This window comes from Oryzias melastigma, linkage group LG1 (genome assembly GCF_002922805.2).
Source record: "Oryzias melastigma strain HK-1 linkage group LG1, ASM292280v2, whole genome shotgun sequence".
NCBI lineage: Eukaryota > Metazoa > Chordata > Actinopteri > Beloniformes > Adrianichthyidae > Oryzias > Oryzias melastigma.
In genome coordinates this window covers 7,424,289-7,449,393 of record NC_050512.1, presented here as the reverse complement: position 1 = coordinate 7,449,393, position 25,105 = coordinate 7,424,289, and the positions used below count along the sequence as shown (strand labels likewise).

The 25,105-nt window shown below is 41.7% G+C and overlaps 1 protein-coding gene across 2 annotated transcripts; it reads right to left on the bottom strand.

Moving 5' to 3' along the window:
• Positions 1 to 350: 350 nt before the first annotated feature.
• tmc6b (transmembrane channel-like 6b) lies at positions 351 to 23,067 on the bottom strand. Of its 2 annotated transcripts, none has more exons than XM_024259975.2 (21): positions 22,820 to 23,067; positions 16,323 to 16,478; positions 15,630 to 15,748; positions 15,404 to 15,562; positions 14,502 to 14,666; positions 14,245 to 14,353; positions 14,089 to 14,173; positions 12,703 to 12,960; positions 10,525 to 10,724; positions 10,315 to 10,459; positions 10,053 to 10,208; positions 9,530 to 9,708; positions 9,371 to 9,461; positions 8,613 to 8,710; positions 6,341 to 6,436; positions 6,194 to 6,269; positions 5,977 to 6,110; positions 5,579 to 5,755; positions 5,428 to 5,506; positions 1,637 to 1,723; positions 351 to 815 (listed from the first exon to the last, which is right to left on the bottom strand). In XM_024259975.2, the coding sequence occupies exons 2-21, from the start codon at positions 16,370 to 16,372 to the stop codon at positions 801 to 803; spliced, it is 2,478 nt and encodes an 825-aa protein (XP_024115743.1). In that variant the 5' UTR covers positions 16,373 to 16,478; positions 22,820 to 23,067; the 3' UTR covers positions 351 to 800. The 2 variants fall into 2 exon arrangements, with proteins under 2 accessions (XP_024115743.1, XP_024115744.1); XM_024259976.2 differs by lacking the exon at positions 22,820 to 23,067 and adding an exon at positions 22,457 to 22,588.
• Between the last annotated feature and the right edge of the window lie 2,038 nt (positions 23,068 to 25,105).

Genomic DNA, 25,105 nt, shown 5'->3' with positions numbered 1-25,105 from the left:
TGAAAACTCTGACATAATCCTTGGATGGGACCATAAGTCTATCAGTTGGATGTTTGTTACTGAAAAACCCATAGAGGCGCTCCCTAGTGTGCTTGTCCTAAGTCAGGGTCGAGTCAGGGAGGGCCTTAGACTACAAACCTCCTCCCAATGGTATCCATGCAGCTTTCTTCTTCCTCCTTTTCTGAACATTTATGGTGGAATTTGAATTTTTGCAGCTTCTTTATTCAGACGGACCGCCTGTTTGCCCCGCCCACTGAAACTACAGCTCCAGTAAGTGATAGTAATCTCTTTTATTCTGAGGTAAATCCTAAGTAATAGTTGCATTTTTTTTAAAATAAAAATACTGGAACGTTTTTTAAAAACCTTTAATGTCCTGTTCATCTGAATTCACCTGAATCTCAACAATAAACACTCACGTTTCAGTTACATATTTATTACAAAAGCTGAGAAACCATTATATGCAGCTTTTATAATATGATCTTGTTGCATGGCTAAAAAAACAAAACAAAACAAACAAAAAAACAAATGGAAAACACAGATCTAAAAAGCTTTTTATCAAAAACATTTTTTTTCCCAGAAAGTTTTAACAATAAAGTATTTTTCCTATAACAGAAAAAAACATTTATTCACAGTGGATGAGATGATTCACATGGAGGCCGCTGGTCCCTCATTCTGTCTCTTCAGAAACACCAGCGCTCCAATAATCTGTAGGATGATGTGTGAAGAAGAATCCTGCAGAGCTTCATCCAGCGGCTGCCAGGCTCCTCAGTGGAGAACGCTCTCCTGCAGGAGCAGCAGCTTCAACAGCCAGAGTCCTGTGGAAGAACGGCTGTCAGTAAGTCCCTTTATGTGAACACAAAAGATCCGATCGCTCCTCAGATCACTCCAATGCTCTCCATCCAGTAACACCCCTCACTGAGTAACGTTTGGAGACTTTTCCCATCATGCATCTTTATCAGATACATTTCATAGTTTAATTTCCTTTGACTGTATATAGAGAACTGGACTGAGTGAGACGTCACTACTAGAGAATGGATTACTTCCAGTTCCAACCAAGTGAAGTGATTACTTCAGTTCACGAGGTCTGGGCGGCGGGCGCTATAAACCACACAGCGGCCGGGACTTGACTTGACCACCACGGGGGAAATGCACCCGGAAGGGGGGCTGGTGAGGCTGGGCAGGGGGGTTTCCAAAAGTGGATCCCACTCAGCCTCTGTCAGAAGGAGATTCCCCGTATGCAAAATGTCTCTTGTCCGCCTGTCAAACGGGGATTTGGCACTGGGCTCTTCCCTCTCCTCTCCTGAGGAATCCTGTTTTTTTCCCCTTTGCTTAGCAATCTGCTTAAATTCAGTGGGGCATCCTCCAAAAAAACAAACAAAAATCTATGCTCCTGTCAGAAAATGTGGAAATAGTGTGAAGTCTAATGCTACCATTGACTTTCAATAGGCTACAAGATCAGCCTAATTGTTCCCTTTTATCAGACTAAACTCCCTCAGATCTTGTTAAATGTTTTCTATAAGCTCTCATTTATTATCTGACAGTAAGAATTTACTTGTGAAAAGTCACATCTTTGTTTTTCCAGCTCTATTTGTACAACTGTAGCAAAGGAGTAAACAGGCCAGAACATCAGACTCACCTGACTCCTGAGTCTTCTGGAGATTCCCTTTTTCCTCTCATGCACAGACTGAAGTTGAGTGATCAAGTACTTTTTATCCACTCCCTCCTGAACAAAGAGATGATGGAGAAAACTGTCAAACTTTCCCTTTTATGAAAATCTTCAAACAGTAGCTGCTCTGATGGAGAGAGACCTTTTCTTAATTCTTTTATTTTCTTTTAAAAAGTTACAATCAGAAGAACACATTTAGACAAGAGAACATCTTTTTTAATTGAATCTATTTTTCTCTGGAAATATTTCTTCAACCAAAATATGTAAAAAGGAAGATTCTTTGCTAGGCTCCACTTGTCCAATGGCTAAAAACAAGCCACTTTAAGTCAGAGAGCTGCAAAGTTATCTGAAGACAGAAGCAATATAGACAAAGTGCATGAAAAGAAAGTCTTTTCTGTTATTGCTGCACGTGCACAAGCCTGGAACAGACTGCACTGCAGACAGAAATTTGGTTCAAAATTTACAACAAAGAGGGAAGACGTCCATCAGATAAAAGCAGATTCCAGAATTAAATATACATCTGGATCCCACAAAAGGAGTTTAGATTAACAATCCTAATCTCAATCTGAGCGTATAAACTGCTTTTATGACAGTCAAAACCCGAAGATCGGTGAGACTCAAAAGCTGCTGCTCCACAGTGCTCGACACAGCAGGACATCATGAGACACAGTGAGAACACTGTAAGATACTTAAACCGCGCAGAAAATTGTAATACTCATCTCACTATAGAAGTCACTTTCTGATGAACACTGTCCTCTCTTACCTAAACTTCAAATGAACCTAAACTTGAAATATCTGAACTAAACAGAGGTGTAGTAATTAATCAACTTAATCAATTTCTACTCCTAAAATCAAACCAGATTGATCTGTCTGAGTTAAGTTGTTAATTAAACTGACCTATACCTTTAAAATCTTGTTTACAAATCGACTATAACTGTTGTTGGAAAATACTGTTTCGTTGGTTAATTTATGAGGCTAAAATGTAAATGTATTCACTAGAGGTGTGCATTAGTCAGAGTCTGGTGATACGATACGTATCTCAATACTTGTGCCTCACGATACAATATGTATCGCGATAAATCCCATCATGACCTGCTGCAGCGCATTGTGTCACTTGTTTCTATCTGAGAATCACTGCAATCTGAGTTTTCATTTAAGACACTGAAGGACTCTTATTTTGAAAAATGACCGGATCCTCTTGGTTATATTTCTGTCACTTTGGTGCTAAATCAGTCCAGCGGTTTAATTTAACAGAAAATAAATAATTAAATAAATAAAGAAACTTTTTCCTGCCCCGGTTGTGCGTTTCCAGCTGTTGACCGATTCTCACACTCACATGGCCCGTTTTCCCCGCCCACCTGTGTGTGACATTTTATTTTACTGAATTTTTCCTAAAGGTGTTGAATGTGGAGTTTTAATTAATTTTGTTGGGTTATTTATTAATAGTTTTCATAGTGTTTTAGGCAACACTTCCTCTCTGACTCTTATTTTAAATAATCACTTTATGTTTTGTAGGTTAAATATCACATTTGTTCAGCAGGACTGTCATACTTAATACAGGTCGAGGTATGAGTATGAACAAGCCACAACAACTATGTCAAATATTGTAAATACACGTTTTTTTTTAATCAGTATATTAGTGGAGTTTCTTAACTTGGTTGCCAGGAATGGTGCTTTCTGTCCAGCAGGGGTCAGTATTGTACTTAAGTGTAACGGTATCGATACAGTTTGGCTAATGTGTTGAAACGGCTCACAAGTAGGGGTGTGCCAAAATATCGATATTGCGATATATCGCGATATTTAGTCCTGCGATCGATTCTCGATGGGTTCTCACCAAGTATCGATATTATATTGTCATTTAAAGAGGCTGTTGCGCTGAGCGTGCGAGTCGCGCGCCGGAACTATTGCGCAGATGGACGCGCTCCGTCGGACTTTTAATAGCGATGCACGCGCTTCATTCGGGAGAAGCACCGGTGAGATTCGGGCTCTGTAGCGCGTGTGTGAAGCATCTCTACCTGTCAGCATTTATCATCCATCTGTAGGAGATCCACCCGGTAAGAAGTGACTTTGTCTGAGCGCTAGAATGACTGCGATCACTTACTTCCTGTTTGCAGAGGGAACTGGGCACGTGCTGCGCAGTTGTGTGTGTGTGTACTTCAAGTAGCGTCGGAATTTTCGCTTTCATACACTTCAATGTCTAACCTGCTGGTATACGGTGTAACTTTGGTAAATGTATAATGTGACGTTTTCAAACAATGTAATTACTTGTTGCTAATGTTAATTTTAAAGTAATTCTTAAATAAAAAGCAGGATTTGATGTATGAACTTAAATTTAAATGTAATTAAACTAAAGTACATGAATTCACTGTAAAATTAGGGAGGTTGCTAATTAATTGAAGCACTTAAAATTATATTTGCCATTATTGTGTGTGTTTTAAGGTTTTTACCTATTGACTGCTGACTGACCAAATGGAAAATAAATAAAGATTGGAAAAATTATCTCAAGTGACAGTCTGAGTAAATCAGCCTTCATTTTTGGATGCTCAGCCCTTTTCAAGTAAAGGAAAAGTGCACGAAAAATTAGGTCAATTTTGAGAGAGGCTGTAAAACATTATATTCATCATCCTTTGGTGTGACGTTCTTTTGGAGGTAGATAGCTGTCGCCACTTGACTTATTTAATTTTTGTTCTGTTTACAACAATTCTGCACTAAGTAGTGTCACTGCTGATCATGTTTACTATTGTTAACATTGAATCTGACAGATAATTCCAATTCAGTTGTTGTCAATGTTTGTCAAAGACATAGTATTACTGATTTCAACAATGTTGCACAAAAGTGTCTATAATTTGTTGCACAAAATAAGAAAAGTTGTTTAGTATGATTGTGTTTAAGGTAAAAAAGACAAATGGGGATATATTTCCCCCCAAAAACATGTTCTATATAATGGTAGTTATTAGAGAGGATTTTTACCAATTATCGCAGTATCGCGATATTATCGATATCGTGAACCATGTATCGCGTATCGTATCGTATCGTGAGGTACCCAGTGATTCCCAGCCCTACTCACAAGGCCTCATCTACCCATCACTAGGACGGCTAACGCTAACGCTAATGCTTGGTCGACCTAAACATACATTGCTGACTAAATAAACATCTTTATATACTTACGGCCATGACATTTTCAAACTTTTTTAAGGAAATATTATTTTTAAAGTAACCATCAGTGGTCTAAAACACAGTTTTTTGCTCATACTTTCTTCTGGAATAAGGTGTGATGCTATAGCGATATCGCCATCTAGTGTCCAAACAGAAACGTCCTCCAGGAGAAGCAGAACAATGTTTACAATGTGAACAATCTGAACATTTTTGTTAGTTTCTCCTTTAGAGAAACCATGTAACACTGTATGATATTAACAATCTCATTATTTCACTATTTACAGTTTGTGAACTGTATCAGATTAATATAAATATATTCAAATCATATAGTAGATTATCAATGTATTTCTAAACAGATATGTATAAATTTGTAAACTCAAATTTGAATTGAGAGGATCGAAAGAATAAAAAAAAAAAAAAATTGTCGAATTGTTTCTGAAAATTATTATTGATACCCCAGAACTAACTTGAACGCTCAAATAAAAGATGATTCCAGGTAAGACTTCTAGGATGGAAAGTCATTTTAGCTTTGATGTTAATTTTTCAATCCTTGGTGGTAATGAAACAAACAAAACAACAAAGGTAGGCTTTTCTCCTTCTCCGACCTTCTCTATATGCTCCTGCAGCAAAGCGATGACCTTCCTCTGGCCGTCCACCACTTGACTGTAGAAGTAGATCACAATCCTGCAGGGAAAACAAAACAAAACACTGACCCCCACTGTCCTGGATCTCAAATCAGGTGCATGTGACACTTACAGGAAGATGCCGGCTCCGACGAAGAGAAAAAACGGGTTTTCCACCAGGTAGGCGTGCACCTTGGCGACCACAGACAAGTCGGGGTTATTCTTCTCCAGCTCCTGGACCCAGCGTTTCCCAGCCTGGAACATGGTCCCGAGGTGCCGGAACGGGCCGCAGGAGGTGGAGGGCGGAATACTGGGCACAGAGAGTGAAGCAGAGGGTCATAAACGCAAAATAAAACATACTCTTCCATTATTTACACACTTAACGTAACTCCAATGGATTCTGATGTGGAGTGAAGGAGCCGAATCGGCGCAAAGCTCCTTCACTCCACATCAGAATCCATTGGAGTTATAGCAGTTGCAATCAAAATGTTCCAACTCTAGTTACTTTGTAACTAGGTACTTTGAGGGTACCTCCACATGGTGTAGGTGACACACACAGATGCACCCAGGAAGGAGGGGAAGCAGAGGAGGGTGATGAAGATGGTGGTCATCTGGCTGACCCTGTAGGGCTTCCGGGGGGCCTGACAGTTCATCATCACACTGCTCTGAGGGCAGAGGAGAACGGGGGGAGAGGTCAGCATGTGGGTGAAGCTACCACCTGACCGCCGCAGAGTTCGGGCTGAGCTACCACTTTGACGTAGAAGAGCAGCAGCAGCTTGAGGATCTGCACAGCCGGCAGCAGCGGGCTGAAGAGGACGCCGATCCTGCAGAAACACATTCATGCGGGTCAGTAGAAGCAGCAGAGAGGCTTCACGCTCATCTGAACGTTCAGTACCAGGCCAGCGTCTGTGCGTAGATCAGGTCCAGAACATTCCGGGCGATATCGAACGCCGGCTTTCTGCCCCTCCCCAGAACTCTCTGAGAAAACAACCTGCAGAGAGCATCATTATGATCAGTGCTGGATACTTCAAGCTTATTATTGGAGGTAAATCTCTACTAGAAGTCTTCCTCCCTTGATTTTTTGCTGTAAAGACCAGCAGAATAGGACCTTAGTTTGAGCAGGAGGCACAGAAAAACAGTTCAGTAAAGTCAGATTTGGACTTCCACATTTGTTTAGAAATACATTAAAAATCTATTTAATTTGAATATATTTATTTTAATCTGATACAGTTCACATACTGTAAAATATATTAGTGAAATGATGAGATTGTTAATATCATACAGTGTTACATAGACTCTCTAAAGTTCTAACAAAAATGTTCAGATCATAAACATTGTAAACATTGTTCTGCTTCTCCTGGAGGGAGTTTCAGTTTGGCCACTAGGTGGCGATCGCGCTATAGAAGAACACTTTATTCAAAAATAAAACAACAGTATGAGGAAAAAAACGAAGTTTTGGACCACAAATAGTTACTTTAAAAATTATTTCCTTAAAAAAGTTTGGAAAATTGATGCCTGTAAGTAAATAAAGATGTTCATTTAGTCAGCAATGTATTTTTTTGGTCAACCGAACGTTAGCATTAGCCGCTCTATGGGAAATTCTATTGAACGTTAGCATCAAGCTAGCGGACTTTAGCTTTATGTGCTAAATCGATTTATATCCTTTGTAAATGGATTACTGATCTATTAGGCTTAAATCGATCCAAATTGATTAATTGATTCTTTCAACCCAGCCGTTGACTATGTTTTCTAATTAATACTTCTCCCATTTTTACAAAATCAACTTTAAGTGTATTATGTTATTTCCTCATGAAAAACAACCCCAAAGCAGTATTTTGATCCATTCTCACATTTCTGAGTAATCCTCTAAAACCTGCTCTCTGAGCACCAGCCCCTCTCAATCTCAGATTATGACATCACAAAATGGGGAACAGCCCCTTCCAGGAAGAATCTACACTGAAGGCACCGCCCCCTTTCATTTTATATGCGCAATATGCACTTCCATTTTAACAAAATTTCGGATGTTTTTTTTTGAGGGAGAAACACAGACATGCTGCCGATGCCGGTTCAAAGATGATGTCATGAAATGGGCGACACCCACAAGGAGCGAAACCAGGTGCCTCAGAAATCAAATAATTACTTCTGAATAGGAAAAAAGCTCACGAAGGTAACTCATGTTTCATAAATGTTTTTTTCTTTAGTGTTCCAAAGGTAATATTATGTAGTTTACTCTAAAAAGCTTAAGAATAGCATGATATAGCCAAAAGTTCATTTAAAACATTGACGCGTTCTGCTCTGAGTGAAATGTTGATTCTTGTCATATGAAACAGGGCTCTAGACTAACTCTTTGTACTGGTTGCACTGCTGCAGCAAACTTTTTTTCTTAGGTGCACCAGCACAGAAGTTTGTTGCACCGACCTTCTCAACTACATTGCATTTAACAACACTTTTACATGGCCCTTTTCCTTTTTATTTGCAGTCGATATCTGCATTAAGACTTAAAAATGATTAATTTACAAACTGGTAAACATACATAATATAATAATAATATAATATATAAAAATTAATAAAAATGTGCAGTTTGAAAAAGCTTAAATTTGGGGCTGCAAGTGAAATTGGTGGAACCAAAGTCTCCCTGCTCCGCCGCATTCTGATCCATGTAGTTGTAGACACATAGATCCATTAACGTCTTTGTTTTCCTGGTCTGAGCTGGAATCTGGATCAGAACTGTACGGCTGGATAGAAGCGATTTTGCTCACTGTTTTTGTTTCACTGTAATGTTAGCATGGGGTTGTGAGGGGCTGTAAGCTAGCGAGAGAAAGAAGATTTAATTTACTCTTTCTCTCGAAAGAGAAAGCAAATGCGACCAAATTGGTCGCACTCTAGAACCCTGTGAAAGTCAAAATCTTTTATCTTTAAAATGTTATGTCTGAGAAGGAAAAAAAAAGACTGAGCAGATTTAATTTCACAGGGTTCATCCCAAATTCACCTTTTTGAAACTTCAGAACAAAAACATAAAACAAACTCAGTTGCTTTACCACCCTGAATGCTGCTAAAACGTTTTCTTCTTGAAATAAATACCTCATTCATTCACTAAGTGGTTATGAACTCCAGAGAACATCTTGAAGGATGTGCAGATGTTTTCTGGAACAGACACCCTGACTCACCTCCAGAGCAGCTCTCCAAACAGCGTGTTCAGAAGCGTGAAGATAAAGTCCATGATGAGGAAGCGGTACAGTTCCTGACCCACAAACGTCTCCCAGCACTGGGAAGAAGGGAACAAGAAACGTGAGTGATGCGAACCATTGATCCAAATCAAAGAACAGAATAAGATTTTCATCAACGCACAAGCACATTCACATTTTGTGTGTGCCTGTGTGTTTATGTCATTGACTGTATACAGAGAACCGGAGTGAATGAGTGTGGCATCACCACTAGAAAATGACTTACTTGTGGTTCCAACTAAATGAAGTCAATTTAGTCGCCACGGTGGCACCAGACGTCCTCAGTAAGCTGTGATTGGTCTGTGTCGGTCTTAAGTCTACATTTCCATGGCAACCACTCTCTCCAATCAGGAGTGAGCTTGTTAAAAGGCCACACAGTAGGTACTTATAATTTGGAGATCCGGTTCACTATATACAGTCAAAGGGGTTCAGAACATCTTGAGTTGAGTGAGCATTTGAGGATGATTACAGAAGCTCAGCCTGACGCCGTCACTACATAAAGTTTGCCCTGAGACAGTGGTTGCTCCGCCCACACTCAGCACTGTAAGCAGCTCCATGATCTGAACTGCTCCTCCTGTGTTCCTGCAGCTCATCTGCAAACCTAAAGCTGGTTAGTCGTGGCTGAGTTTCCAGCATCTGGTGGGAGTGTGTGTTTGTTTTCTGTGTGCAGTGTGTGTGTGGTGCTCTGATATGAAAATTACCACGAGGTTAATGTCGCTGGGTTTGGCTGCCACCCGCCCGAGCCAGTGATAACAGAGGACTGCGAGCACACTCACTTTCAGCATCAAGTTTCTGCAGAAGACAGAAGAAAGCAGTTACAGTTCTGCACGCTGCTTCTGCAAGTCCTGCTGCAGCCGTACCGTCCCAGAGCCACGTATGTGCGCACGGACGGAGAGTGGTACTCCTCCATCCAGGCGGCCAGGTTGAAGAGGCCCGGAAGCAGCAGGTTGAGGAGGGACACCAGGGCGGGGAGGGCCAGCAGACTGGCTTCCTTCAGTAAAGGGTTGGTGTTGGCCAGACGAGCAGTTCGCTGCAGATCCTGCAGAAGAGAAAAACAAAAAAGTATATATGGATATGGCTTATTCTGAAAGGCTTAAGAACAGTACGATTTACGCCTCTTAACCTTTGTTTGAACAATGCTGCCCCCATGTGGCCAAGAATTGCTAAAAAATAATAAACCAGAATATTTGTTACTCTGTCTAGATATCTAAATCTTATATAAACAGATATAACACCTTTCTATCTAAACTTCACCTTTTCATTTGAACTTTAAATATTTAAATGCTTTATCAGTGGAAGCTCTTCACAGTCGACTGCTTTGGTACCGCTGTGGCATTAATGGAAGATCAGAACACATGAGGTAAAGCAGGACGGCAGCCTCACCTTGTGCATGAATTCAGAGAAGAAGTAAACGCTGATCACGCAGCCAGCAGTGGCTCCAATGCAGATGGCCCACGCCAGTCCATGAACCATCAGCCGCCACAGAGCCTGACACGGGCCGGTCTTCTCCTTCTTCTGAACCACCTCAGCCAGTATCTCCTGCGAGATGATTCAGCAGCGTTTCATGGACAGAGGAAGAAGGATCTTGGTCTTATCTGTCGGCTAAATGAAACATGTGGAGATCTCTGAGCAGACGTCTGTGTACCTTCAGCTGTGTGCAGTTGTTTTCAGACATGAGCTCCACAGAGCTCTTCTTGATGACCTTAAAGTCCCACGAGCTGAAGACCTTCATGGCCAAGATGCTATACGATTTGTCGATTCGAAAACTGCGACCGAACGACTTGGACATGCTGTCAGCAGAAACAAGTGTCAGATTTATGAGCCACAACGGGAGATGAAGCTTTCCTCTCAGCACCTGTACACGAGGATGATGCAGGTTATGAAGAACGACATCCCGATGGTGAAGAAATAGGCAAGTGACATGTTGTAAGAGAGGCGCTTGGACAAACAGTCAGGGGCGCTGGAGGCGGAGGTGTTGTGCTGTCCAGCACAGCTCCTCCGCAGAGTGAAGTTGCTGTAGTATCCATAGTACATCAGCGTGTCAGTGAAGTGCCCCTGAGACAGAGATGGAGAAAAAACAGATTCAGTCCTTTGAATTGAGCTGAACTTGATTTGGGAATGAGTTTCTGAAGAAACCAGAGTGAGAACAAGCACAGAGAAATCAATTTCAAATCAAGACAATAATAAAAAGTATGCAATAGTTAAAGGAAACGATAACAAAAAAATCCCCCAGTTTTATTTTTATTTGTCCCCTTTCAGGTTAATGCTCAAAGTTTCAAGCTATTGAGTGGCAATAGCTTGAAACTCAATGAATGCAAGAATAAAGTTATTATTCATTTCATCATGCTTCTGCTTTTGTCGTATTTCCACTTTTGTACTTCTGCTTTTGTCATTTTATGGCTTTTGTCGTCGTGCATCTGCTTTTGTCATTGTTCTTCTGTTTTTGTCGTTGTGCTTCCGCTGTTGTTGTTGTACTTCCACTTTTGTACTTCCGCTTTCATCGTTGTCTTGTGGCTTTCGTCGTCGTGCTTCCACTTTTGTCATACTTCCACATTTGTACTTCTGCTTTTGTCGTTATTTTATGGCTTTTGTCATTGTGCTTCCACTTTTGTCTTTGTGCTTCTGTTTTTGTCATTGTGCTTCCGCTTTTGTACTTCCGCTTTGATCATTGTCTTGTGGCTTTTGTCGTCGTGCTTCCACTTTTGTTGTACTTCCACATTTCTACTTCTGCTTTTGTCGTCTTGCTTCCACTTTGTCGTCGTGCTTCTGCTTTTGTTGTTGTGCTTCCACTTTTGTACTTCCGCTTTGATTGCTGCTTTGTGGCTTTTGTCATCGGGCTTCCACTTTTGTCGTCGTGCTTCCACTTTTGTTGTCATGTTGTGGCTTTTGTCATCGGCCTTTGTCTTTTGTCGTCCTGCTCTCGGCTTTTTTCATCATGTTTAGTGTTTTGTTGTGGGGCTACAGCTTTTGTTGTCGTGCTAAGGCTTGTGCTGTCGTGGTTATGCTTCGTGGTTGTGCTTTGGCTTTTGTCATCAGACTTCGGCTTTTGTCGTCATGCTTTTGGCTTTTGTCGTGCTTTCGACTATCCTTCTTATCTATCTTATGGTTTCCAGATGACCCAAGCCAAGGGCCCAATCTGAATTCTTCCCTTCTCCCTAGCCCTTCTCCCTCCCCTTTATTTGAAGGGGGAGTGTAAATCCAATTGTGTCCAGGAAATGTATTTTTTAAATCCGACACTCCAAATGGAGGGAAATAAAGTCCTCCCCCGCAAGACTAAACCGCGTCGCCCTGAGAAGCGCTTCTCTTCACATGGGTGTGCTCTGAACCACAGACGTTTACATTTAAATGTAAGTTATGACTTTTTATCGTAGCATGACTTTTTTAAAGTTATTAAACCACTGCTGGTTATGTATATTCAAGCACTGGAAGCTCCGCGCTAACGCTAGGCAATTATTGGTGTCGTCATCGAATGAAAGTAGCGTCCGAAATATGAGACACTATTTTTTTTATAATGCTTCGTTTGGAGGGTTAAATGAAGGGGAAGGGAGAAGGGAATAATTCAGATTGGGCCTTGCATTGTTGGTCATCTATCCCATGACAAATGTGGATAAAGATGGACATGATTTCATGACTGCCATGGACACCATTGAAAATCAAAATTAATTGAGAAAAAAAAAAAAAGTTCAGCACGCTGTCTTGTGGGGTCCAGAAGACCCGGCTCCCAACGTCAACATACCTAGGATAGCACAAGGTTTACTTAAAACAAAGCATCGCGAGGGCCCGCAATGTAATTTCTTTCCAGTGCTCTGAATGTCAAAGTGAAAAAAAGTCAATGAGGGGCACGTTTGTGGTTTTAACGTGGTCCATTCGAGATAAATCTGTGAAAATTTCATGTAAAAATACAACTTTTTTTGCTTTTTCTACATATATTCAGATAGGATCAATTCTCATCTGTGTAATAAGCACAAATTGTGTGCAGCAGCAGTGCAACACAGCCTTTATAGGTTTGCTGCCACCTCAGCACTGATCTTACCGCTCCACTGATGAGGTCCAGCCCAGTGAAGTTCCGCCGCTCCTCAGGCAGCTCTGGAGGGTGCATCGCCTGGGGGAGCACCAGGAACAGGAACGTGACCAGGAACAGGAAAACGTTGAAGAAGAGGAGGGTCTTCAGGAACAAGAAGTAGGAAAGCACTCCGGTTCCAAAGCGACCTCCAACTCTCTTGAGGAGAAACTGCCACAGCTGGAGGGAGTGCAAGAAGGACAGCCAGCTGTACCAGCTGTGCCTCACCGCCTGGAGGAGGGGGACAGAAACAGAGATCAGTACTCTTTAGCCTCGTTTCCACTGAGCAGTCGCTGCGCGTTGACCCCTTTGTCCACTTTTGTCATTGGAGGGATAACACACCAATGTAAGGCTGGGGTCATCTTGACCCCATCAGATAGGGTTAATGGGTACATTTAACATTGGAAACACACAAAATACCGGACCGAACCACTCAGTGGTAACACGGCTTTTCAGAGAAGTGTACCAAAAGGAGAAAATATTCAGAGGTGTGAAAACACCCAGGTTTCTCTGTGGTCATTGTGTGCTAATACATGTTAGTTTTTCTTAGGGTGGAGGAACCTCACAGGGTAAACCACGATTTCAGTCTAAATACACCCAAGCAGACCCAGGTCCGGGACCAGGAACTGCTCTCTGACCCGTCTTTTGAGGTGGTTTTAGACTGTTTCCAATCAGACTGAGCTCTGGTTCACTGAGACTCCTCAGTCTCAATGAACTCCGTGCTCGGACCGGAACAACTGTACCAAAATGGCCACTGTAGCCAGGCATTATGGGATGTAAACATAGAAGAAAGGAAATAACCATAAGCTGTGAACTAACGTGGAGCAACAATGACACAGACATTGACATGAGGACGGATGAATGCTGGCTTTTCAAAAATAATTTTAGCATGATACACATTGCTTTTCCTTTCCCGACTATTCATTTGTCATAAACACTTATCAGTGTATTTTCTTAGCCGTCTCCTCAGTAATCATAATTCCTGATGCAAGCCTACACTGTACCAAAGAACTGGTAAAAAGTGTCATATATAGTTTGAATAAGTGAACTTTCCAGACAAGGATTGTAAAGCGCAAGACCTCCATTATTCTTTTCCTCGTTGCTTTGCCCCGCCCTCATAATTCCTGGCCAATGACTAAAATGACCTTTAGTCATGTGATTTTGTTTACAAGCTTTGGTTCAAAACAGAATAGTCCAGTCGAAGGCAGTTCTGAATACAGACCAATCACAAGGTTCCGGATTTGATCCGTACCTTTCCAGTCTGAACACATCCTTGGAGCCTCGAACTCTAAATCAGTTTGAAGAAGAAAAAGACAAAAAGACACTGCCATAGGCGAAGTTTAAAAAACTGTGACTTACTATGATGATGTAATACTTGAGCTGACTGCAACAAGGAATCTTACTGCTGGAGGTGAGGGGCTTGTCCCTTTGTAATGTTTTCCTCCTGTGTGGGAAAGCATGACTTAGTATGACACGTTTATAAAAGTTAGGCGAAGGGCAGAATGGAGCTCTGACCTCAGCTCTTTTTTCTCAACCACGCTCAAAGGCATCCCTCGCAGCATCTTCATTCGGTCTCCCATTGAGAGGTTCTGCAGGTTGTTCACCAAGCGCTCACTCTTCTCCACTACAGACAAACCAGAAGATGAAGATAACCACAGTCAGCAATCATGGTGGGCTGGTTTTATATAGGTAGGAGAAAGGATGAATCCAGAACATCTGCTATTTGGTCTCAGGCACATTTACACTCAAAGACAAAGAGATCAGAGCCTCACTCTCAGACTGGGGTCCGTCAATCACGTCCACCTCCATGCCATATCCTCGGATGCTCGGCCGGGAGGAGTGGGAGAAGTCTCGGATGGACGGCCGGCTCTGACTGCGTCTCCGGAGCTGCAGGGTCTTGTTGTAGTACTGAGAGAGGATGGCCCCCCTGCTGCGGCCTGACCGGGTTCACAGATGAAGTCAGATGCATTTTTCAGAGATTAAAAGATAAACGTTTCTTGTTACGATTTGATCTGAAAACTGGATTTGTGTGAACTGCTGAGAATTTCTTCCAGTGTAAAAAGATTGTGAATGCAGATTGCTGATGATGAGTTTGATTAAGGACAATTTGAAGCTGAAAAATTCCATTAAACTTTTAAAGTACCTCTTTATTGCTAAAGCTATTTGAGGATGTTGAACAGAAAAAAAACTTCATATAAAAACCTACAAAAGTTAAACTTAACAAGGAAAAAACAAAACAGTGTGCAAAAAAAGCACATTTTACATAAAAAAACATACAGTTTTTACTATTGACTGATTAAAGAACTAACTACAAGTCCAAATTTGCAAATAAAAAATCTTAAATGCCAAAGGTTCCGAGAGAAAGAATAAAAGGCTTCTTAGGTGAATATTTGATTTAAAACTAAATAACTAAACAGGCCATTGTTCACTGGAGTTTTAAAAGTCTAAATGATCTTTAAATGATTATATTTCTATAGAAACCGAACAGCTACATATTTCATAATGTATGAAAATGACACTTGAACCAGATCCAGCCACACTAGGTAACCCTTACTGCCCCATTTTTAAGAGTGTGGTATAACCTGACACTCTTTCACTGAGCCAGTCGAAAATGAGCATTTGTGAATCACATGGCCTGAATAGATGGATGCTCGGTTGATCAGCTGATGCTCACCAATGGTGCGGCTGGGCATGGAGGACAGGATCTTCATCGTGGCAGAGGACCAGGGTACACTGACCAGTGGGTCAGTTTGTCGTCCATCGTCGTCCGATTCAATGTCGTAAAGACCCCGCCCCGAAGACTCAAATCCAGACCCCAACTCGGCCACATAATCTGTGAAGAAACCCAAACGTGAAGAAAACTCGCCGTGCTTGAACATGGAGGTCTTTCAGAGGCGTACCTCTGCTCTCCTCGTCCAGCTGCTGCAGCTCAAATCCATCAAGACGTTCTCCCGCCTGACACTGTTCTGCGATCAGCTGGTTGAAGCTGACATGGACACCTTCTTCATCTGCTGGGCTCCTGACACAGGAACACGAGAAAGATGTGGAGAAGGCAGCTAAGAAAGGAACTCTGGACTCGGCTGACATGCTGATAAATCCCTCCCACCCCTCCCGCCTTCTGCTCTAGTTTAGTTTCACACGGCGCCCCCTGAATGTCATAGTCAACAAAGCTCCAAGTGTGTCTGTCGTGACAGGAAGACGAACATCATCACCAGGGGATTGACAAGAGTCCACTTCCTGGAAAGAAGTTTTCCTTTTCCATAAATATTCTGCTGTTTTGTCAGTGAGTCTTCTTCAGAAGGTTGAAATGAAGAACACAAGTCAGCATGAAAACATAACAGGGTAAATACCACTTGACTTCCAGTATTCAGTCAGAGGCCACTTCCCTTTGACTTCCACACAGACAGTGCAGGAAGCAGACAGTTGAAATTCAAACATGTTTTCTTTCATGACTAGAGGCCCGCAGTGGGTCACATGACACAAAAATGAAAGCAGACAAACGCTATGTGACATGCAGCCTTTGAACTTTTGAATCCACCTGTTCCTGAAAGCTCATAGCGGGAAGCCAGACAAAGAAGAAGCAAAAGACTCACTCCAGTCCGGCCCCCACGAGAGGCTGGTTCAGGTCAAAGTTTCCAGCCATTCCTCCTCGATCCTCCCGGCTGTCAGCTTCGGAGTGGATCAAGCACAGAGGGATCACACCCTCACCTGTTCAGACCTGCCCTCCGCCATGGTGAGCAGTCCCTTTCCTGAGGGCGGGGCAGAGAAGCAACACCTGTGTTAGTTATTTGTCTTACAAACAAATGCTGAAGACTGACTGAGTAGCTCTCCTTTACTCAACAACCTTTTTTTTTCCAGGAGAAGACAGGTGAATATGTAACCGGTAAAAAAAAGAGAACACCAGTTTACAGCTCCAAACTTTGACACAACATCCCATAATTTCACGCCACTCATTGTTTTGTTGTCAACTAGTTTTTGATGAATTCTGGGTATTTTAAAGCAAAATTTTCTCCAACAAGAGTCAGTTTTAAAAAGGTACTCACTGATAAAGGGAAAGCACCACTATGTATGTGTGTTTTGGGGGTGGAGGCAGATCTAGATGCCACACTAGGCCATTGCCAACCACACGTCAGTATGAAACTTTTAGAGGTGACTGTTCTTTGGTATCTGCAAAGCATATACGTCCCTGTTCCCTCAGTTTTGTCACTTCAGAAGTTCAAAGATTTGAAACCACAACCTTTATAGAGAGGTTTCGGTTTGCAGGGCTTAGTGCATAACAACTCACAAACTCATTGGAAGCAAAGAGTTTGGTCCTTTCACCACTTGGATGAGTGGTAAAATGTTTCAAAGGAAGAGGACTAAGTCCAGATGCCCTGATTCACTTCAAAATGTCACCTGGATAATGAAATCTTCATCAACTCAATGGAAGAAAGTTCTTATCAACAGTTACTGAAAATTCAAGAAAAAATTCTATTACGTGTTTCTGTATTCACACTGAAGTGAACCGTACCAGAGTTCATCTGCAAGAGAACAGACAAACCAGACAAGAAATAGGCCACGGCCAACTCTGGGTTAAACCAAAACTGTACCTGGATCATGCTAGAACCAGGCCTGGATCAAAAACAAACAAAAAATGATCAGGACCAGCTCTGGATTAGAAAAGAACAGACCAGAACATGTCCAGGGTTAGAGCAAGACTTGGTCTGGAAAAAAACAGGAATAGACCAGAACCAGCTCTAGATCAGACCAGAAATGACCTGGATTAAGCAAGACTAGGTCTGGAAAAGACCAGGATCAAACCAGGACTAGACCTAGACCAGACCAGGGTTAGACCAGGAATAAGGCAGAATCCAGATCTAAATTTGACCAGTAGAGACCGAGATTAGACAAGGTCCAGAGCTGAATCAGACCAGGATCAAACCAGGACCAGACCTAGACTAGACCAGGATCAGACCAGGAATGACCTCGATTAAACAAGGACCAGACCTGAACTAGACCTGGACTAGAAGAGAATCAGTTCAGGAATATAACAAAACTGGTTTTGGGTCAAACCAGGAACAGACCAGAACCAGCTTTGGATCATACCAGGACCATATGAAAAATAGACCAGTACTAGATGAGTAATAAACTTGGACCAATTCTGGATCAGACCAAAAACAGACCAGGATAAGACCTGGTTTAGACCAAGAACAGAGTAAGATCAGACCAGGACCAGACCAGAATTAGACCACGATCAGCTTTAGATCAGACGAGGACCAGACAAAGATAGAAATGAGATCTTCTTCAGGTTTGGCTTGGAGCTATAAACAAACAAAACAATTGCTGAGTCATGAAATCCTCGATTGCTGACACAGCTTTAACCAGAGTATCCACAATAACATGTAAACAGGAAGACTCCTGCTGCTTTTTGTGAACACTCTTTTTTTCAGAAAATGCCGTGCGAGTAATGACTGGTTATTGTGTCATAACAGCTCGAGTTTCTGGAGCGTGACATTTTAGACCTTCAAATGGAAGAAATGTGTCAGAAAGGAAAGCTGCGCTCAGTCTGCTTTGTGAGATGAAGTACGCGAGACTGAACCGTGAAAAACAGGGCAGAGCTGCTGATTTTACACGTCTGAGTGAAACACCTCAAAGCTGTGCATGCGTGAAGAGGGGACAAAACTGTTCCAACAGAAACAGACGTGTTCGAACCTCGTCTGAAGCTCCGAATACAGATACATTACTGATGTGGCTGTAGGCGCTTTGGTCAGGACAACTCTGCAGCACCAGATACAGTTTTCTCAGTTTAGATTGTATACCCTCCAATTTTTAGTACAGGAACCACACAACCAGAACCTAACATCTGTTATACACTCCCCTCAAAACAAAATAACAACATGCTGGATGTGCATTCCTTCATGGTTACACATGCAAGAATGAGCATAAACTAAAGGGACCCTCTGATTAGAGCGAAAGTCTGTCTGGTTTCTGCAAACACGAAAATATGAACTAAAATGCCTAAAACACTTAACCATCAATCAAACCTTAAATTTGTCTTTCCAGCACATTCTATCAAGACCAAGATGCAACAGGCTTAGTTTCACCACCAACCTCCACACCTCTAAAAAAAGCTAACACTTAAAGCAGGTCCACATCAAACCTACCAGTAATCTAATGCTTTCAAGACCCACTGTTGTTTTTTCAACATGTTCTTGAAGCATTTTTTCTATAGTAAAGAACCTATATAAAAGAGTTTTCTATAAAAACTAAGTTTCTAAGTATATCTTATTTCAAATTGCATTGGATCAGAAAACCAGATGCTAGAAAAAGCTCTGACTAATGACACAGCTACTGAAAGTAGCTGAGCTTGAAGGCTCATTGTCTCATATTAACCCGAGGGGGAAAAACAAAATTAGGAGACCTTTTTCCTTTTTCTGTCTGCCGGCATATTGAGCGAGTGAGCTTCGCCGCGGGGACGAAAGCCGGCGGTCCAGAGTGTATCCCGCCTTGGCCCCAAAGTAGCTGGATGAGCTCTGCAACCCTGCAGCTCTAACGGGTAAAGGAAAAAGATGGAAGTTCTGTCCAAAATGCTCCCTTTGGAGTTATATTCTACCCGCTGATCGAGTCACTGAAAATCTAACATGCCCAAAACTGAGTTCCTGATTGGTAGATGTGATGTGCAGACCTGTCAAGCTTCAGATATTTAAATTTTGGCTGTACCATCCGATTTGCGTTGTGTCACTCAAATCGAACTTCTGCCAGACCTTTGCCATCACTCAAATTGCGCCACAGGACTTTAGTCGCATCTTCTTGCCAGACTTAACATTGAAACTGGCCACCTCCGCTGTTCAAATCACATTTGGTGTGAATTCACCTTAACACGATTCCAGTAGATTCTGAAGGAGAAAACCGGCATGATCCGCTTATCTCCTTCAGAATCTGCTGGAATTACATTGATCGTGTTAACAATGAAAAAATTACAGTAAATAAAAGAGACAAACGCTGAAGCTCTGGAGTTGAAAGGGTTAAACCAAGCTGAAGTCACTGCAGTGTTTCCAAGAGAATGCCTCCTTCACTGAACACCAGACGTCAGAGTGCTGAATCTGAGAACTCTGAGGGAGGAAGCTGTGGGAGTCGGACGGGGTCAGAGGGTCAGAATATGTCACTAGATTGAAGACAAAGTCCACATTAGCCTGTAGTTTGAGCCTGAAATGCAAAAAGAGCACAAGCAAATACACTAATGAAGAAAAACTCCACTACTTCCCAGCATAAACAGAAAGCAGTTATCAGATGGACCCTTATTCTTTCAGTGACAGGGACATCTGATCTCTCAACTTTGGCAGCTACTGCCGAGTCCGAGTCTCCCTGTGCTGGTCCCCAGCCCAGATAAAATACAGGGTGGTATCAGGAAGGGCATTCAGTGTAAAACCGCCAAACCAAATGTGCGGATTGGTGAAAGCTGGAGACCCCTGATAGGACATGCCAAATGGTGAACAAATACTAAAACGGTAATGACCCGAGTCCCCACAGTGGTGCGTTAGTCCTACATTAACAGAACCATTGTAGTAGTTTCTGTGGACACTACAACATGGATGAAGATGGAGGGATGGATCCTGAGAGCGGAGCAGAAGACAGTAGATGCTCTCCAACTCCTAAAAGGCTGCAACTCATTTGCTCTCAAAGGTGGTGACCTCACTCGTTCATTGTCCCACAAAACACCCCCCCGTGTTCTTTGCATTTCCTCATCGGACACACACCAGCTTCAGCTGATCAGGAGTCACAGTTCCATGAGTTCATCCTTTGTTAAAAGGACAAAACAAGCTAACGTCTGTCTGAAGGCCTGCAACGGGAAACAGCTGATCACTCAAAAGCTCAAACCCATCGCATTTAGAAGACATGTGCTGTGTGTGAGAATGAACACACACAATGACACACTGAAACTTGACATCAGTTTTGCGGCTGCCTTACAGTGAGAATGTTCTGGTTCAAATCATTTCTGGGTCCTCTCTGTGCACAGTTTGCATGTTCTCCTGGTTCATGCGTGGGTTTTCTCCAACTTCCACCCACAGTCCAAAAACATGCTCCATAGACGACTCTAAACCGTCTATTAAGCCACGGACACACCAGGCATGTTAGGCTTGTTCAAGTACCGCTTAAGTGACATTCTTGAACAGGCTTTTAGCACATGGTCTTACCACTGAACTGTTCTTCCCGATATTTAGCACATGTACCTACAGTTGGAAGAGGCTTGGTGTGAAATGTCATAGTTTTACAAAGCTTGTGAATCTTGCGCCAGGCTTTTTTTTCCACAGTTTTGTTCTGACAAATGAAAAACTTGGTGTCATAGAGTTCCACAATAATGAATTTCTCCTCCATGATCAATTTTACAGTTGTAACTTCCGTGTTTTCAAGAAGATGCTCCCCCTATGTTAGTACCAAATCTAAGTCCCTGATCGGTAAAAGTTCAACTGGTTTGACTTTCTGCACGCGCTCAGTCGCTCCACGTTTTGTACGTAGAGCCTAAAATCGGAATTTTAAAGTCCAACTCCAACTATATATTTTTTTGTCAGCGCATTCCCAGTGGTCTTTTAATTTTGATTATGGAGTTTTTAGCCAAAATCAAAAAGCATGTGTCATGTCTGAGACATATTTTCTGCATAGATTCAGAAGTTCTTTAGAAAATGTCCTTTTTGAGTTGTAGGCAGGACAACTGGAACAGAATTTAGTCTTGCTAATTTCTCAGCATGCCTCTGTTTACACTCTCTCCCACTAGTAACAAAGACCTCACAACCCCTAGCTAACATTAGCAAAGCAAGAAAAAAAAGAAAAACAGTGAGAAATGTTGGAGCTATCCAGCCGCACACTTTCAAGCCAGATGTCAGCTCCAACGAGGATGTTGATGAATCTATTTTTCTGCAAATGGAGGATTAAGAATTGAAACAGAGAAGGAAGACTTTGGCCCACCATAAATCAAAGCATTTTCAAACACAGAGTTCTCATTGGAAAGGGACACTCAAATGCACGATTTCAAGTGATAAACGTTAGGCATGAATATGTGTGTGGGGTTGTTTTTTTCTGCATGGTCCTGTGATGGACAAACTTAATCTGAAAGTAGCTGGGATAAGCTCCAGCAACTCTGTGACCTTAATAGGGGTTAAGCAAGTTTTTATAGATGGGTGAGTGAATTTGAGCTCCAATGTAGGATTTCTGCAGCTGGATGTACAGCCCAATTTTTTGTTCCAAGTTCGAGAATCTCAGTGAGAGAAGACAGTAATTAGGTGTAGCCTCCTCTAGAACTTCTTCGGTTTCACATTCTACCATGTTGAGTCACTCCACCATGTTCTTGAAGACCCTGCAGTAATGACACCATCTGCCTTTAAATATAAAGTCTTTTTCATGAGGGTTTCAGAGAATTGAGAAACATGAGCAGGGCGGGAACATGTTGCATTATTATGGGATGGTTCTTTTGTTTTGCACACTGCATCTGAAGTTCACACAGCCCTGATCAAACACTGACGGGGAGCATGATACATTCTGGAGAACCATAGCTGGATACAGTAATACTCCAAAACACAGCAGTTCCTGTTTCATGGTAATAAAATGCTGAGTGTCACATATAAACGCAGTGCTTTGATTTCTGATCAAAACATCTGAAAGAACACATTTCAGTACACACAGTACTACAGTACTTTTTTCACTTGAGTAGCATTACTTTTACTTGAGATGTATGAAGTAATGCGACTCTGACCTGATTCCAGCTTGGTAGACTCCACGTTATCTGATGACCACTTCACTGACAGATGGGAAAAATGACTTTTACGATTTATGATTTGGATGAAAGCGCGTGTGGAGGCAGAACATGCACTCCTGTGCGGAACCATTGACTGGAACGCGGCCACCCCCGGAGGGGGGGTAGGCTGACCGAGAAGGGGCGAGGGGTACACAGGCACCCCCTCCCACATTCTTCTATACTTTTTTCTGTCGTGTGTCGATCGAACAACCTGTTACTGATTTCATGCCTCCACCCCCACCGCCCGGAAACTACAAACCGAACCAGTTTTCACAACGAGACACGAGAACAGCGATAAATTAAAAGTACTTCTTTACTTACTGTTTCGATACCGGACTGTCCGGCCAAGTCCGCGAGCCCGTTTCTGACAGTCAAAACAGAACGCACGCGCAACAAAACCGCGAGGGGAAAACCATTGACAGGTTCACTTTTAAAGCTGATTATATAATTAAATTAGATAACTTCCGTATGTCAAGTGATTTTATTCTCTTTAATTTAGTATTTCACATTTTAATGTGTCAAAATTCTAACTGTTTGGAACTTCAAAGGATTACGCCTCAACGTAAAGGTGACCCCCGTGAAGTTGCAGTACTTGGTACAGTCCTCGTCGAGTGTCTTTCATGTTTCAATCAAACTGAACTGGGCTGACGTCACACTGCGGTTGCTTCATTCGACCAGACAAGATTTCTTGCGAACTAATTACTCAGACAGCTGTTTGCAAAATGTGATCTACTAAAGATTACTTTTATTTCGAAATTAATCCCCAATTTAACTATACAGTTTTGCTGTCATAATGTATGACTTTCATCGGGCAGAAAAAAGTTTTCTTCAGAACCTTTCCTATCAGATTGTTTAATGAGGATAGTCAGTAGAGGTGTAATGATTCATTTTAACAACGGTTGATCATTTTTTGGTGGATAGTCCGATGTTATGACACTTGATCATTTTATGTTATATTAAAGTAAACCTACATCTTAATCCATGTGGTATTTTCCAAAATGGATTATAAACTAACCTCATTTCAGGCTAATTTTTAATAGTATAGGCCAAATTGATTTGATTTTGCCTTAGACAGACCAATCCGGTTGGATTGAAGGAAGAGAAATCCTTTCATTGGCTAATCGATGAATTGAGTAATCAACCAAGTAATTGATTAATCAATTACTCGTTTTACACTTGAATAACAAGCCTATACGTGAGTATAAGTATAGCAAGAATACTATAGACCACCGGGGTCTGCAACCTGAGGCTCCAGAGCCACATGCAGCTCTTTTATTCCTCTATTGTAGCTCTTTGACATTGAAATAAAACTTCAAACTTAACTGATTAATTCATTTATGTTTAGTTTTTGGACATGTCAGATTATAGGGCTAACAGATGAAAATGATAGTAAATGGTTTAATCTACTATCAGAATGGTTTATTATCAGAGCGACATTAGTTTATTGCATTTCCATGTAAAGGTTTTAAGATATTTTGGATTCTACGCTACTTTTATGTTTTTACTTACTAGTAAAAGCAGAAAAAGGATGAAGGAACACAAAAGTTAGCAATTGAAAATCTTAAGTTTCTTGCAATTTTCTTTAAAGTAAATCTGCTACAGCTGACAGATCTGATTAAACACAGGATGTCTTTTATTTTGAAAGGAACTTGAATGTGCTATTCTCAAAAGAGAAAGAAGTTACATTTGTTATATATAGAAAAGGTTAAGAACCTTTCAAAGCTAATGAATGGCTTAATGGCCAAAAAAAAACAAAAATGAAGTGTATTCTTCTAACTTTGAGGTGAAAATTTGCAGCTCTTGCCGAGTTTTGGTCCATAAGAACCTGGAGATGTTGTGTAGGAAGTACACTAACTGAATATTTCTTCAGACTTCGTCAAAGGGCCTAAACCATCTTCTTCTTAAGTCTTTCAGAGTAAACTATAAATGTTAAAGGGTGTATGCTTGTATAGAGCTTTTCTACCTTCCTTGTAGGCCCAAAGCGCAGTCCCATTCACACACTGATGAACACTGGCGCCAACATGCCAGAGCAGGGTATGTTTAAAACATGCAGGAATGCGGCCCTCGAAGCCTGGAGTTGCCTATCCCTGTTCTAATTCATTGTACCTCCACCAGGAAATTATCTGCTTAGCCCCGTTTTCTACAGCCGCCTGCTGAATATCAACCATCTGCTTGCACCATTCTCATATACATTTAGGATCCACCCAAAAACATGGTGAAGATTCCTCACCAGAATGTTTTTTGGCGTATGCTGCCGCACAAAGCTTAAACTCTAAATGGAATGAGCATTTCTTGGTCATCACCACACAAATACCACAGACACACTGGAGTCTGGACGACTGTATACAATCAGGAGACCAGCGTCTGACACTGAAAGGAAAATATGAGTTAAAAAAAAGGAAGGATGGATGGTTTATGCTTAAAATTATGTTTCTGAGTGTTTTTTATTATTGAAATCATCTTCAATCAGGAGCAGTTATAAAAATGCTCTTGGAAAAAGCTTGTAGCTGTGACGTTGGTGCTATAACTGGCGAATCCGCTCCATTCTGATCTATCCACTTACAGAGAAGTAGATCCATGAACATCTTATCTCTGTTTGAACTAAAG